Raw genomic sequence first — 16,336 nt, forward strand, 5'->3', positions numbered from 1 at the left:
AACGCATAATTAATTCAAAACCAGGCCGAGCTAGAAAAGGCAACTACCGACCATTTGGCCAGCAGGCACAAATTGCGGTTAGCCTTTTTATGCTGGTTTTATCCCCCAGTTGATGCTCTCCCAGGCTAAATTAAGCATGCCAAACACACAGCGAGAAGAAATCATTGGGGCATGCAAATGCGGCGGGACACAGAACAGGAGCTAAAAATTCATGAGAAATGCTGATGATGCTCTTAAGTGGAGTTCGCATGTGGGCGTGGCTATTTTTGGTAGCCGCTTTCAAATTCCAACTGCGGCACACGTTTGCTCGCCTCGCACATAACCAGAATTAGTTGGCCACAAAATGACGCTGACGCCCACATAAAAAAGCGTACACACACACACACACACACACGCAGTGAGGCTTCCTTTCTTTCTCTGTGGCAGCTGCTGCTGCTTTCAAGGCCATCATCATTTATATCTCCAGCAAAGTTTTTCATGTGCCAAATGCATGACCAGAGATTTTGCCCGTGTGTCTGCCCCGCAGCCGCCGCATTTACCAGCTGAGAGCTCCTTGTGTGTTCAGTTTCTGATTTGCTTTCTGCTTTGCGTTGACTCTTCTGTTTTTTTCATAATACTCTGTTTACAAGGGCAAATGGGGTGTATTTGTTTTATACAAGGTATCAAATTGATGTGTGGGCTTCTCTGCTGAAAGAAAATAATCTCATAATTAAGTGTAGAGACATTTTTGAGTGTCTCATTTAAGTCATGAAAACTTTATGAAGATCGGACAATAAGAACCGAGTTCACAGAACCTGACAGTCGAGCAAGCCCGACTAGAGCACGCTAACACTGTTGTGCGTGTGTGGGTGTGGTTATGTGTGTGTGTCCGTGTGTGTGTATCCTGCTGATTTTGCCTTACATAAGCAACACAATTTTTTCATGTTGCATTTGCGTCACAACATCAGCCGCATGCTGAGCATGTGTCATAATCAATCAGTTCAGATATATTCAGTCACCCAACGATTAACTACCGAAAGACGCACTCCCACACACGCACACACACACACACACACACATATCCTGTACACCTTTCATAATATATTTTTAATTTATCTGCAGCGTCGCGTTGGCGCCTCGTAATTGCTGGGAATTTTTTGGGTTTCAACTTGTCGCGACCTTTACCATGCCTAAACAAAAAACATTCCCTTAATTATCCATTTTTTATTTTATTTTCTACTCAATTCATTTGTTTTTTGGCTAAGCTCTTTTTGGATTGTATAAGACTTGAAGGGAGCAATCAACACCTAGCGGCAGATAGCTAGAGCGAAAATTGATTTATGGGCTTAGTACACTGCGACAAAAAAAATGCTGAGCGAAAATAAAAGAATGTCAGGAATTTCGTAAAATTCAATGGGATTATGCTTAAAAGATTTAAGCCTATTTTTGACAAATTTACCTATGTTAATTGCTAACTTTTAGCATTTTCTTAATATTTCTTTCGCTCAGTGTAGCAAAATAAATACAAATATTTGCATTGCCTACTTTTGTGCGCTGCGCTGTCAGAGCTGAGGCTATGCAATTAGGTCGAGAATGGGCTCATTTATTATGCTGCCCAAAATGCTTGTTGGCCAAACACAAAAGCAGCAGCCACCGCCCTCCCTTACACTCTTCCTCCCTCCGGAACCCCTCGTGGCCATTGGTCATTTTGTGCTCGGCGATTGTGCGGCTGCCAAATGATGCATAAATTTATGTCAATTTCTCTTTTAAACAATTAAAAATCGAGCGAAGAAGAAACTGCCGGCTTCTAGTGTATACAAAGGAAAATGAAAAGCAAGCTTGGCGCATTGCTTTATTCTCATCCTCCTCCCACCCCCCCTGCGCCGCGGGCAGCTGGTGCCTTTGCACAAGACATTGCCACGCCCGCTGGCCGCCCAGTTTTAAATATTTCATGTAATGCCTTTGCAATTTGGCGCTGTTGTCATTTTTCATTTCGAGCTGCCTACTTTGAGGCGCGCAGGAGCCAAAAGTGAGAAATTAAAATGAAATATTGTAGCATGTTCTCTTGTGCTGGGGCAAACATTCTTCTTCATCCTCTTCTTTCATCCAAAAGGAACGTCTTTATCGTTATTGCTGTCATCTTTGCTTTATGCTTAGCAGCAGCTGCCCCTTAAATGCCGCCAGTTAATGACGCTTGTGTATCTAACATGTGGCTGGCGCTCATTTGGCGCTTTAATGATGCCGACTCTGGCCCAGCTTGGACATCGTTTAGTGTGTTCTCTGGCTATTTGCATAACAGTCTGTTGTGATACTTGCTGGCAAATGTAAGTGAACATTTTACGTGCTCATGATTTTTGTGCCTTACCAAAGCTAATATGCCTCAAGGGAAGCACTCTTAACAGTTTTTACCACAGCTATTAAAAAAAATCTATACTAATTCATCTATTATTTGCATAGCTTAAATAAACTAGTGACTTTTATGCTGAGCAACTGAAGCTGACGAAGTAATGGAAAAGTTTGCAAGAAGTACTAACTATAATAATAAAATATTTAGGTTAACGTCCCTCAGTCTTAGACTTTACTCTTTAATTTTAGTTCTTATTTCAACTTCGCGTCGCTCTTCAAGCTGAAATGAAGTCATATTTAATTGTTTAAAGATAATTAACAAGGCGCCATATGCTGCAAAATGTTTGCTGGCATGTTTAGATGCGCTCAAGCATGTGTGTTTGTGTATATATGTGTTGTGCATATAAATGTGTGTGTGTGTGTGTGTTTGCTGCTCGGCTTAGGCAGGCGCACATAATTTGCCTAGAAGTATGCAATCAAAATGGTTTTAATTGATTTTAGTCTCGTCGCGTCGCTTCTTGCCTAGCTCTAAAGTCAATGACTGCTGCACACATACACACATCAGCACACACCTACACACACTCACTCACACACACACACACACACCAGCACACACACTCACACGCTTGTCAACTCGTATACACTCAGCCTCACTTTGCAAATTCTAAATTGCATAAATTTATTTCTTGCTTCGTTTCGACAACGCCACGCCGTCGCCCACATGCCACGCCCACCGGCCTGCAGGCCATTTGTAAAATTGATTACGCGCATAAATTGAAGCAGACGAGCGACGATATCAAAATGTTGCCACAGGGGTTGCACAGCACAGTCCGTGGTAAGGGCGGAAAGTATGGGCAGGGCGGGATGTAGCATAATTTTTTTTAGGCTAGTTTCAAATTGAATTTCACTCACTTTTAGATATAAAATTCATGTAATCAAATTCAATTTGCTTTAATTGCGTTAGTTGTAGGCGCAACTAACTCTCTCTCCCTCCCTCTCTCTCTTTCTGTTCTTCCATCTCGCTCGCACACAGGCCTGCTGTTCCGCTCTTGCTGCTCTCGAAAGCTATTTGTCAATTAACAACAGCGAAATGTTGCAATCAATGTTGCGTATTGTATGACACACAGCCAAGCACACACACACACACACACACACAAACACGCAGGCAAACACCCGCTTTTGGGCCCGTAATTATGTTTGTACACAATATGTGAAACCCTTGTATGTCTGGGATATTAGATGCTCCCGCTGGTAATGGCACACATAGCCATAATTATAACATTTGGAAATGCCCGAAACATGCGAATTACGCGCCATTTGCAACATGCGCCAGCAACAGGGGAAACAGCTGCAGTACAGGCGGCAATTTTGTCGGAATTGATATTGAGCTCGTATTTAAATTGTTTATTTTTTAATGGTTTTCTCATAACTGACAAGCTAAGTGGCTTAAAAGGCGTTTACCCCGTCTTAAGGCCTTAATTGTGCAAATTTTATGGTCCAAAAGTGTTTAAAAAGTGGATGATTCTATGGAAAAGGGCAGGGATTATTTGTTTCGCAGATTCCTAGTAGTCTCTCAAAGGTGAATAAAGAAAAAAGATGAAAAAGAGAATATTTTTAACTAATGTACACAAAAGTTCTTCATTAAAAAATTATGCAATCTTTAGACGAGTTCCACACTTCCACACAAAAAAATCAGATTCTTTAAGTTTTGTCGCAGCGTTTCGGCGATTCTATTATATTCTGGATGAAAAAGTTATGTCGAAAATGTGAAGCACAAAACTTGTGACTGGCAAGTCCTGGAAATATCCGTCACAATATAATTTCTTCTCTTATGTTGAATACGTTTAAGCCCTCCTTAACTTCTATGTGCACTTTATTGTTAATAATTAATCAACAAAGTCTCTTGCAAAATCTCTCAAATATTTGTCGCCTGACTACGAGTCCGCATTGGGTTTGAACTGTTGCAAAGCAATAGAACGCACCAGCATTAGAACAGATATATCCACAAACAGACAGTCTTGATTTATATATACATATAACCTAATGCTATGCTATATATATATATCGCATATATACGGGTAGAGACAATCAGAACGATGCCATTTTGGAGTAGCAACAATGCAAATTATTCATTTGCATATCCGTATTGCAGCCCCTTCCCGTCTCCCTCGTCTCAAACACACGTGTCGCCGTGTAATACAGCAAGCAATATGATTTCCCGGGCATTAGTTGTGATATTCATGCTGTAATGAGCTATGATTATGGCCAAGCAGCAATTGGTAATTGAACAATTATACACTCTGTTTAATGACAATTGTCGCGAGCGCGTTTTGTGCGCGTTTTATGACGCGCGCGGTTAAGCGCAAACACACCACGCAAATTTCAATTTAATGCCGCACCTCAAAAGCTGTTCATAAAAATTATTTAAAGAAATGCACAGAAATCTGACAGCAGAGTTCAATGAACGGCGAACAGGAGCTGCTGCCAAAGGAGCCTGCAATGTGGGGTTGTATGAGTCGCTGCTGCGAGGGGGGGGGGGGGGGGGGGGGGGTCGGTTGTGCCGCGGTGGGCGGGGCAGGCCAAAAGCAGACGAGCAAGTTAAGGCCGCGGGCAACGAATGCTCGTTTGTGGAATGTGATGGAACAGTTTAAGAATTGAATAAAGCCGGAGACCTGGTGATGAGTTATTCAAAAAGCATGTGCAAAATGTCAGAAGAAATCAAATGAGATTAAAAGAAGAAAAAAAAGAGAGTAGGCGTACACCGACGATTAAATACCCTAGCTTTTGAAAGTGATTTTATGGGCAAGCCTTAGACCCGACCATAAAATATTGCAGTCCGATTTGATAAAGGCTTGCGAATAGAACTAGTCCGATTTTGATAAGAGTTTGCTGATATGGAAAGGGCATGACTGTTGATGCTGATCAAGTATATATACTATATGGTAGCAAAGAGGTCTCTGTCATGGCAGAATCATAAAACCTCTCTGCCAGGGTATCGAAATCAAACCAGAAATGTTAAACTGATAGAGAGGGTGGGGGAAGAGGGGGCTGTCAAGGCAAAAGGGCCAACAGCAAATGTTTGCGATTGGTGAAAACACGAGGCAGCTGCGACCGTTGGGATTGCCCGTCGGCGAGGACTGAAACGGTTCGAATGTGAAGTCAAGTGAGAGAACTTACCCAATACTCATCCTTTTCAATTTTGGCATCTGGCTTTTGCTTATCACGTGTACCAAGCGGACATTGCTGTCTGATTAGATTTGTGCCGTAGCCAGTGCCACGCCCACTTGAACCGGCTAGCCGTGCTGCTGCATGCAACAGTGTCGACACTTGAGCACGAAATGTTCGCGACTGCAACTGAATAAAAAGCCTTCGCTCATGTCCGGCATTGAGACCAAAAAGTAATTTCCAATTGTGCAGCAAACGCGTCAAGATTATTATTTTTTGTTGTACCCTATAGCAGTGCATAGACGGGTAGATGAGTTATATATATGCAGGGCAATAGACAACTTCAAAGACTTGTCGAGAAATATGTAACATGTGAAAGGAAGGGAAGGGGAATATAAAACTGCAAAGATATATCAAGAAATAAATGAATAAAAGGCATTAGAGAACTGTAAAGAAAAGTCAAGAGATGTGAAATAGAAAGAAATATATGATATTAAATATTTGATACAAGGCACTAAAAACTGCAAAGATATGTCAAGAAACACGTGCTCAAAACAACTTAAGATCTACCTACTCTTAAGGTCTGCATAGCCTTAAAAGTTCTGAGAAACTATTAGGATGTGAATAACCAATTTGGGTATCTAGATTTTGGTATCCTCACCAGACGATCCAAAATAAATGTGCAAAACTAACATTTCAAGCGACTAGCATGCGTTTGAAGGGTGCATATAGAATAATACACAGGGTATCTACCTGCCAGACACGCTCAGCTGCAAGTCTCTGGTTTAATTTTGTGGAATCAATCAAAAGACTAGCCACGATTTGCTACAGTTTTCACATTGCGTGCACAAATTGTCCAGCACAAATTGATGAGCCCTACAAGAGTTCCAACCATAAAGGGCCTCCAACCAGCTACAATAACGCAGACAATCATCTTTTAGTGTAGGATTTCAGCTTTTGTGCTGGCTGCTGTCTGGGTAATTATCATTTAGTTATGGCACTTTTTGTTTCACTGGGCTCTTAAGAATCTGGTTTTTCTTTAAGCTGCTGCCTCAAGTGCCGGCACATGATAAATGATTTTCCATTAACTGCCATTGAGAACGAGAAAAAATCTAAAGGGCGTAGCGCAGGGAAACAGCAGGACAAAGCCCAGAGACATAGAAACTACGACTCCAGAGCACATGCTGTGCGTGTGTGTGTGTGTGTGTGACTGCATGTGTGTTTGTGTGTGTGTGCGCTTGCGTTTGTCATCCATCATCAACGAAGGCGGCGGCATTCTCTGTGCTCCATTCGTTTACCCCTCGCCACTCCTCCCCCTCCCCACATCCTCTCCTAAATACCAACATTTTATCAACTGTCTACATCAGAATTATTTGTCTTAGTTTTTCAACGATTTTTCTTCAATTTTTCTTGTGTGTGGTTTTTCATCTTAAAAAAAGAAAGAAAAAAAGGAAAATTTGTTTAACCCACTTCGAGAACTGTGAAATGCGTAGTAAAAAAGTAAGGATAGAGCTCGAATGCTTCTATCTTAAAGTTGAATTTTCGGCTTGTGTGTGTGTTGGTTTTTCTTTTGTAACTTGATGCTTCGACATGCTATAATAATAATAGAAATAATAATAAAAGACAAACAGACCCGAACGAAGCAGCAGACAGCGGGCGAGCGATGTTTGATTTTTTTTCTTCAATTTGATAGATGACCATCAAACATTAACGTGTGTGTGTGTGTGTGTGTGTGTGTGTGTGTGTGTGTGTGTCTGCCAGAAAATAGATGTTTGAATTTTCCTTTTGATTTGACTTTGACGTCAAGGTCTCTCTCCTTATTTTTTTTTTTTTTTTTTTGTAGAGTAACCAACTAAATGCCGCAGTTTTCGAGCGAAAAAAAGGAACACAAAGAGATTTTTTATATACTCAGCAGTCGCTGATGGCCCCTTTCGAGCCGAGTCTCTATTAAACAAAAGAAAGAGATAAATTGGATTTTTAATAAATCAAATATCTTATATAAATACTAGCGGGCATTTCCCGAAATTAGCCATGCCAAGTTTTATGCTCTAAGTTTGGAATTTAACTTTCTCAATTTTGACCTGTAATATTTTCACATTTTTGAATGGAAATTTCCAAAATCGGGAAAAACATTCATTGAGTTCTTATGTTAAGCTTGAAGCAAATCGAACATATCTTAAAAGAGGAAATTTGAACTAAGTTTGATTTGCATTCATTTAAAATAGAATCCCGTCACTTATTTTGGAATCACAAAATGTTATCATTCCCATTTACACTAGTTGCTTAGTTATTTAATTGCCTTTAACCAAATTTGATCTTTAAAAAGCATCATCTAAGGACTCGTTTACTCCTACATTTAACTCTTTAAGCTCTTTGAGCTTTTCAGCGAAATGCTTAATAAACCGTAAAACACTTCATTCGCGTCCACTTTGCAAAGGAACACTTTGCCAGCGGCTATTTTAGCATAATACCCTGTATATGGAACACAATGTTTCGATTTGTATAATCAGCTCATTATCATTAAGAGGCCGCCAGTTGGGCCCGTTTGCCATTAGACATGCAAATGGCCGGGGCGAGCGCTCGATTGTAGACTACAAAAATAAAGGGGAGCTGGCGGCAAATGTTGAGTCATCTGCACGCCGAGAAATTCAATCCAATTTACAGCAATTTGCCATAATTTCAACGCTTAACGACGACTCCAAAGATTTACGGCAGGCAACTTTTCATAGATGTAGATAAAGACATACGGGGGGAGCAGGAGCAGTCTGGGGCGGAAGGCTTGGAGAAACACTTGACAAGTCTGGTAAAAATAAGATGCTGCGTAATATTTTTGTATGCCCTCATAGTGAGGGTATTTTAGTTTTGTGATGAAGTGTGCAACACCTAGAATAAGAATACGTAAGGTACATATTCATGATCTGTATCCAGAGACGAGTCGATCGGATCACTATATCATATAGATGCCAGAGGCAAGATCGGTTGAAAAGTAGTAGGTTCTTGTATGGAACACAAAGCACTTTGTTATTATAAAGAACAATAGGAACAGTAAAAACGATACATTTTTTAGAGAAACTATATTTATTCTCTAGATATCCTATATCTGTCAAATCGTCAGCCATATGCCCACAAGGGTATTTAGTCTTTTGTTGAACAGGCAAAATTTCTTTCTTATATTTTTTTCGGAGATAGAAACCATAACAAAAATATTTTTCGGCTGCAATTTCGCAGTGTGAGAAAAAAAAAAAGCGTGAGGCAGCGAGAGAGTGTGAGCGGGTAGCGCGAACTAAATAGATGTTCGCAACTGCAGAGTGAGTCAGACAGACGACGGCGACAAAGACGTCGTCGCCCTTTCTGGCTCAGACATTCGCACTTTTTGGCCATGGCCAATGGCATCATAAAACTCTAGCTAAAAGCTGCGCATCGCATTGTTGTTTTTGTTGTTGTTGTTGTTGTTGTCTCGAGTTGACGCCGCAGCGGCGACAACCACGTTGCCGTTGTTTGCAGCTCAGCACCACACGCACTTGCCGCAAATTAGTGGGCGTGGCGGGATGGGAAGGGTCGGCTTGGCATCACAGCCAAAGTGTAGCATGAGCTGCGTCTCGTCTGTTGTTTGACCTTTTTTGCGCTGCTAATTTGCAACGTTTATCAATTCGGAAGGGAGAAGCGTACGTGTGGCCGAGTGCTTGCATACTTCTAGGCGCTGTAGGCCTCTTGCCAGTCGTTTGCTTTTAGCCAAGTTCAATGAACCACTTTTGCGAGACAAAAAACAATCGACATTTGTTGTTTGTGTGCTTTGCCTTGTTTGCCTGCTTGTTTGTTTGTTTCTTCTGTGTCTCTCGAGTGCCTCGCAGCTTTTTGTGAGAGTCTATTGTTTCGACGATATTAATGCAAACTTTAGTTCCCATTATTTCCGCTGCTCTGCCTGAAGTGTGTGCTGTTAATGTAAGCTCTGTCTCTCTCCCTCTGCATCCCTCTGCTATTTACCTAAAAACTTATCGCTGAGTTTTCTTGTATTTAAATATTTTGCTTTTACTTTGCAACTTATCCATGAAAGTTTCTACTCTTCCCAATTGTTAAACGGCTGCTAAATCTATACAAAATATATATTTGAATTTCTTAGCTCAGTCTGCTTTTTACCATGTAACTTATCTGTAAATGCTGATTAAATACTTTAACTTCTCTCTTTTACCAAGGAACTTGTCTCTAGCAGCTTTTCTGCCTACTTTTTATCATGAAACTTATCTATCAATGTTTCTGCTCTTTTGAAATGTCAAATACCCAATCTTCTCTCTCTTAAATTGATCTTTAGCATCTGTTTTTAACAGTGTAACTTATCTATTATTGCTTCTACTATTTAAATTTGTAAAATACTTTAACTTCTCTCTTTTACAACATTTTTGTCTACTTTTAATCATGTTATATATTATTTTATTATTATTATTATTATTTTAGCACTATCTTTTACATTTAACTTATCTCTGCTTCTCTGTCTAGAGTTACCGTGTAACTTATCTATTAATATTCTTACTCTTCCGACTTGTTTAAATACCTGAATTTTGTCCTGACTCAAAAGTGTTCTCCCTTTTATTAAGCAACTAATCTCTAACTTCTCTTCTGCTTCTCTCTCTTACAGGGCCGTCACAGATCCGCGCGATGGACGCCGCGTCGCACTGAAAAAGCTGCCAAATGTGTTTCAATCTTTGGTCTCATCCAAGCGCGTTTTTCGTGAACTGAAAATGCTTTGCTTTTTCAAGCATGAGAACGTAAGTACTGCAATATTATTATTATATACGATATTACTATGGATACATATACGAAACCCGTTGTGGAATTACGTTACGTTTGCAACAAAAGAATAAAAAATGTTTTACATTTAATTACGCGTCGCGTTTATGACATCAAATTTAATTAAAAAAATCCAATTCGATTATTTGTGTTGTTGTTGCTGCTGGAGGAGCCCTTATTGCGACAGGCACTATCCGCACGCAATCCAAATATTTTGAGTCTGTTTTTTACTTTATACTCACACACACACACACTCTCCTGAATATTACGCATACGCAGTGAGTGCAACATGCGCATCATTTCTGACGGCTTTAATACCCTGTAATGCCTGTAAAGCTGAGCAGCCAGCCGGGCATAACAGCTGCTTTATGCATATGCATTTACATGTTAAAAAAATGCATATGCATTTATTGGTTAAAGCGCATCTTTTGGTCGTTCACACAGCTTGACTCGTGCTCAACTGTTGTGTGAGCATTTATTAACAATTATATTTATATTTATTCTTTTTATATTATTCACAATTTAAACGTTAAGCCCTTTCCTGTGACAGGCCTGCAAAAATACTCGCCTTATGGCCCTCTGAGCTCAGTCTCAACTCAAAATCGCATGGCAGTTGTTGCTTTCGTGTCAAGCAAGTGTCGTTTATTGGCTGTGTAATTATTGTCATTAATTAAACGCTTCACTTAAGTGTAATGTAAATTTGTTCAGGGCATTCACAACTCTGAGAACTTGTCGACAAACTGTACTGGAGTAAGTAAATTTCGTATGTGTGCACACAAAGTTCAAAGTTGAATAGAATTTTTAACAAATTTGACATTAAACTAAAACCCAAACGAAACAAAGAGCACTCTAAAAGCCTAAAAGTTGAACTGTGGCACCTTTTACTCAGACAAACAATGAGTCACACATTAGTCCCAAAACCTGAAACATTTCAGATTCATATTTCACGTGTCCTGAGCTCTCTGTGTACCCAAAGTGGCTCTGATCTATCTGTTTGCCCGACAGTTGTGAATCAATCATCATTCAGAGCACTAATTAACTCATTCATATTCATTGCAGTTGCCGTTGCGCATGCACAGATTCAAATGAGTAACAAGAAATCGTAAGGTAAAAAACTGAAAATATCAACAAACATATTGTTAAATAACGCCCACATCGGAACACGCCCTCAGCGCTCGGGGCTGCCAGTTGCCACAAAAGGCTGTCGGGCCAAATAAATTTATGACAAGCCAAATTTTATGCACAACAAATTGTAAAGAAAAGCAGATAAAAAAAAAAAAAAACTCTAAGACTTGAAAACTGCCCAACATTTTGTTGCATGCAAATTTGTTAACACGGCGGCAAGCGGACAGGGTCGGAGAGGGGGGCTGACAGGGGCCGAGAGGGAGCTGACAGCAGAGCAGACAGCGAGGCATATGGACAGGCAGCAAATGGCAGCAAAATTTCAAAGAATTATTGTTATGCATATAACATTTAGAATTATTAATAAAATGTTAAAATATCACCAAATGGCGTACAGAGGTCGACCCAGCTGCATTGTCCGCGATTTTATGGCCAGTTTTATGTGACTTTGTGTCGATTTGCTTTAATTTATTTATCTGAATATTACATTTCGTTTTTCCAACGGACACGTGCACAGTCCGATCTCTGATTGTGCTTTGTTACACCCTATTCAGGAAGGCTATTATAATTTAATGACGAATTTCGTAGCGCTTAGTTCTCATTGAGAATATATATAAATATGTAGTTTTGTATGTTTCTCGAGTAATTAAGCTTGGATCTGGGCATTAGCCGGATTTTATTAGATCATATCATATCATACCATGTCTGATATCATATAGAATACATCTATCACACAGCTGCTATAGCAACTGTCGTCTAAAATTATGTTGTTGTCTGAGAAAGGATTTCATTTTTAAAGATATCTTACCTGAACTGAATCTTCAGACAAATGTATCTTATTGCTTTATAGAAAGAACCTTTCTGCTTTACAAGTTAGTTTAATTTCTTAAATAAAAAACCCTTCTGATTCTTTTAAGTTAGTTTGATTTGACAGCAGTTAATAATCTTTACAAATCACTAATCATATCTTATATTATATTATATCTGCTAAATCATATCGGGCGAAACTATATTATATGTCTCCTATAGCTGCTATCTGCTAGAGTATTTATTATTCGTCGCAACTTGCCTTTCATTTCTATATTTTTTTTATCATTTATATTTAGATAGTTTTTTGACATTTGCTGAGGCCAAAATGTCAATGCAGTCATTAGACTGAAATGACTAAGGCGTACTTTTCTAATATTATTTGACACACATGATTTGAAGCTAACTTCAAATGTCACAAATTCTTGTATTTACCAACACTGTGCGCCATTTAACGTGTGTGAGAGAGAGAGAGAGAGAGAGGGAAAGACAGATAGGGCTCAGGCTATTATATTCAAGTCAACTCTTTAATTTAGTTAGCTTTAAGTCAAAATTGTGCAATGCATTTGAAGAGTTGCCCTAATGAAGCCAACTCTGCCCACACATGACAACACCTTGCAACACCTATGCAAATTTTGTATTAATATGCAAAGTGCTTTATGAAAAAGCAGAAAAAAACGAACAAGAAAAATAGGCTTGACGTGTGCTGCTGCTGCTGCTGCTGCTGTATGTCTATTGTTGGTTTCCTGTTTCAATACGATTTCCATTTCCTACATGCAACGCCGCCGTCGTCATATCTAAGCAAGTGTAATCAACCTAAAATGAGCTCGAGACGTCGCATTCAATGGGCGTTAAGGTGTGACCAGAGCGCAGCACAGCATTCATCACGTGGGTGGAATATATATATATAATGGTGTGGGTGTGTGGAAAGCCTTCATTAAAAGCTATTTTGAATTTGAAGAGAGCTCGCAATATTACGATTTTATTCCGACATCTAACTGAGCTATGCGAACGTAAATTCCAGTGGGAATTCATATGGGGTAAATTAACTTGAACACACTTTCAGCCTTTTGCTACTAGGAACTGCATTTTTTTGTAAATGCAAACTGTTATCAGCATACAATATTTAATTTCTCACATAAATCAATCTACAACTAGCTTCATAGTGAAAAGATCTTCAAGTTAACAAGAACAGGGCTTACTTATTATATCTGTAATATTTAGCTCAAATAAACTAGTCAGAGATTCTGGACGAATCGAATTCTCTTAGAATTCCCAAACATTTCTAGCTACAATTGTTTATATATAAAGTTTAAAAGCGACTTTTTTGAAAGTAAGTTTATTTTACTGCAAAATATTCAATACTCAAAGATATATTTGACTAAACTCAGCATTTACCAGTCCCTCTTTTTCTTACATATCTGCGAAACCGTAAGCCAAATGTCTACAAGGGTATTCAAACTTCGGTGTGTTGAAGGAATCCGTATTATCTCGTTTAATTAATTTGAATCTGCTTCAAACCCCAACCTCCAGTTAGCCAAAACTGCCGCTGAATAGTAGAAAAGTCCTCAAACAGCCTAGAACAGGCTTAAAATTTATGTTATATTCAATTCTAGTAAAGTAACCTAATATACACACCCAATCGAATTATATTTCTCTTAGAATTCCCAAACAGTTCTAGCTACAACTGTTTTGTATAGAATATAAAGTTGTTGTGAAACATATTTGAGAACAAAATTATGAAAACTCGCTTGTTATTTTTTTTAGTTATAATTTTCCTATTATTATATTATATATCAACTTTTATCTGTGCGCATTTGCACGCTGCGCTTTTTGTACTGAGTAGATGCTGTGAGACATGGCTGCTGCGTGAGTTTGGCTGCCGGAGTTTGCTTTGCGTTTTGCCAATTCCCTAACAATTCCCAAGTCCTACACACGCGCACACACACACACAACATAGCACAACACAACACACATACACACACACAACATATACATAGTATCAGCGCTTTGAGTGACAGCAAAGGCACTGGCAATCGTCTCAATTGCTTTTACATTATATGGCACAGAATGCCAAGAGTGTGTGTGTCTGTGTGTGTGTGTGTGTGTTTACTCTGCAATGCACATTGTGTGTGTGTGTGTGTGTGTGAATGTGTGCAATACACATTTTAACAAATCGCTGCAAAATGTTTGCCCCATTATGCATTGTTGTTGTTGCTGTTGTTGCTGTTGCTTATTTCAATTGCGAATTTCAATAAAAGATTTTGCAACGTACGTGGCGCACATATTGAAAAGCATTTCTCACATGCAGCCGCCGCTTTTAGTCTGCGACGAAGTGTTGCCTTTGATTTGCCTGCCCCAGTCCCTGCCCCCTTCCCAATCGAGGCGCCCTTTCGCCCGCTGCCCCTGCCCCTGCCCCTGCAGCCTGATGTAAATGATTGAGTTTCGAGTTTGATGCCTGGCATCAATTGCATGCAAATTTTGTTATTATTTGGGACGCTCTACTTCTTGGCGCAGTAAATTCCAATTGAAATGTCAATTTCATTTCTGATGCGTTTCGCCCGAAGTTGTTTATGTTTTGGCAATCGATGGCAAGTGAAGCTAAGTTCAACAGAATTGTCTTAGCCGAGCCAAGTCTCACGCTAAAGCGCAGCTGCTGCTGCCAGATATTTTCGCTTTGTGCTTTTCTATTTAGCTGGAAAACATATTACAAAATTTTTCCACCTGGCTCTCTGATACATTTTCAAGGTCTCAACATCAGCAGCAGCAGCAGCAGCTGACAAAATCTCTGACAAATATCTGTGGCGTTTTAATTAGTTTGGGGGAAGAAAAAAAAAAGAAACAACTGGAAATGTTGTCAGCAGCTGGCCGCAACAATTATTTAGCTAGAATTTTAAGCTGGCTTTGAAAATGTCGCCAGCAACACTTTTGCTTTTATTTAAAGACTCGAGTTGAGTCGTGTTGTTGTTGCCGCCACTTGAAATTCAACTGAAATCGTCTCAAGACGCCCGGCGGGGTCACAAAAGATGTTGTTCCTGATTATGTTAGCTTTGCTCATAGTATGCTCTTTTTTTTTTTAATGTTGCCTCTCCTCGTCGCTTGCCACAGCTGCTGCTGCCAACTTGTGCAACTTGTGTAGTTGCACCTCAGCAAAGTTGTTGTCTAAGTTGTTTGCTCAGCTCGTTAGTTGCTGTTGTTGCCTTTGTTGTTTGTGTTTATTATTATTACACGCCTAGTTTCGCTTAAGAACAACTATTTTTTTTTCTTTTTTTTTTTTTTTTTGCCCCCTTCTTTTATGTTTCTTTGTATTTTCTCTGAAAACCACTGTAAGCAGCTTCAAGGACAGCAGCCAAAAGCTTGGCAATTTTGAACTGCATAAATTTGGTTTCTGATTGCGTTGCCTGCCTGCCACAGCGAAATGTTAATTAGCTGCAGCGCAGCGCTGCGACGCACGTGTGAGGCCAACAGTGCAGCGGGCCCAGGTAGCAACAACAACGGCTACTTGCAACAAATTATGTGCGAAACAAGCAGCGAGCAACTAAAACAACTAACTAACCTGAAGGTTTTTGTTATGCACTGACCAAAAGGGGGAGGCCACTTGTCAGAGAAGACTCACGGAGCTATTAAATAATAGGGGTAGTCCCTTTTGGTAAAATATTCTTTTTATGTTGCACGTCAACATGCAGTTATGATTACATTATATTTAGTTGTTGACGTCAGAAGCAATTTTAGAAAGACACCTCAATCTTATTAAAATTAAAAATTGTTAAAAAGAAGAATATACCTAGTCGAGCTTTGGTATTGAAAGCTTTTTGAATACTTTATACTCTTTATAAAACTTTGAAGTTGAGGTCGTCATAACTTTTATTATTTTGTCAAAGCCTTTTTCTATTTCTTGTTAATTCTTTCGTGCTAAAAATCAGAAATTGTGTTCCTTTTTAAAGTTAATTTTTTGAGCAACATCATAAAACAAAATTGTTATTTTAAGAATAAAGATAACAAATAGCACAAATTAATAATTTAAAAAAATGCTAATTAATTTTGGGAATTCTTAAAAAAAATATTTGCAGCAAACAAATATTGCTAATAATTTTAAAAAATAACATTAAATAAATATGATTTTTCGTTTGAG

General features: G+C 39.2%; 1 protein-coding gene across 2 annotated transcripts in view; it reads left to right on the top strand.

Moving 5' to 3' along the window:
• Positions 1–16,336, top strand: part of nmo (serine/threonine-protein kinase nemo) — an 88,416-nt gene that overhangs the window by 61,115 nt on the left and 10,965 nt on the right. For both annotated transcript variants that reach the window (XR_011416416.1, XM_002048275.4), the window contains exon 3: positions 10,124–10,253. Coding sequence is in view for 1 of the 2 variants with exons in the window: in XM_002048275.4 (XP_002048311.3) it covers positions 10,124–10,253 (130 nt within the window). In the remaining variant the exon portion in view is untranslated. The remainder of the gene's footprint in view (positions 1–10,123; positions 10,254–16,336) is intronic.

Source organism: Drosophila virilis, chromosome 3 (genome assembly GCF_030788295.1).
Source record: "Drosophila virilis strain 15010-1051.87 chromosome 3, Dvir_AGI_RSII-ME, whole genome shotgun sequence".
In the NCBI taxonomy this organism is placed as follows: Eukaryota; Metazoa; Arthropoda; class Insecta; order Diptera; family Drosophilidae; genus Drosophila; species Drosophila virilis.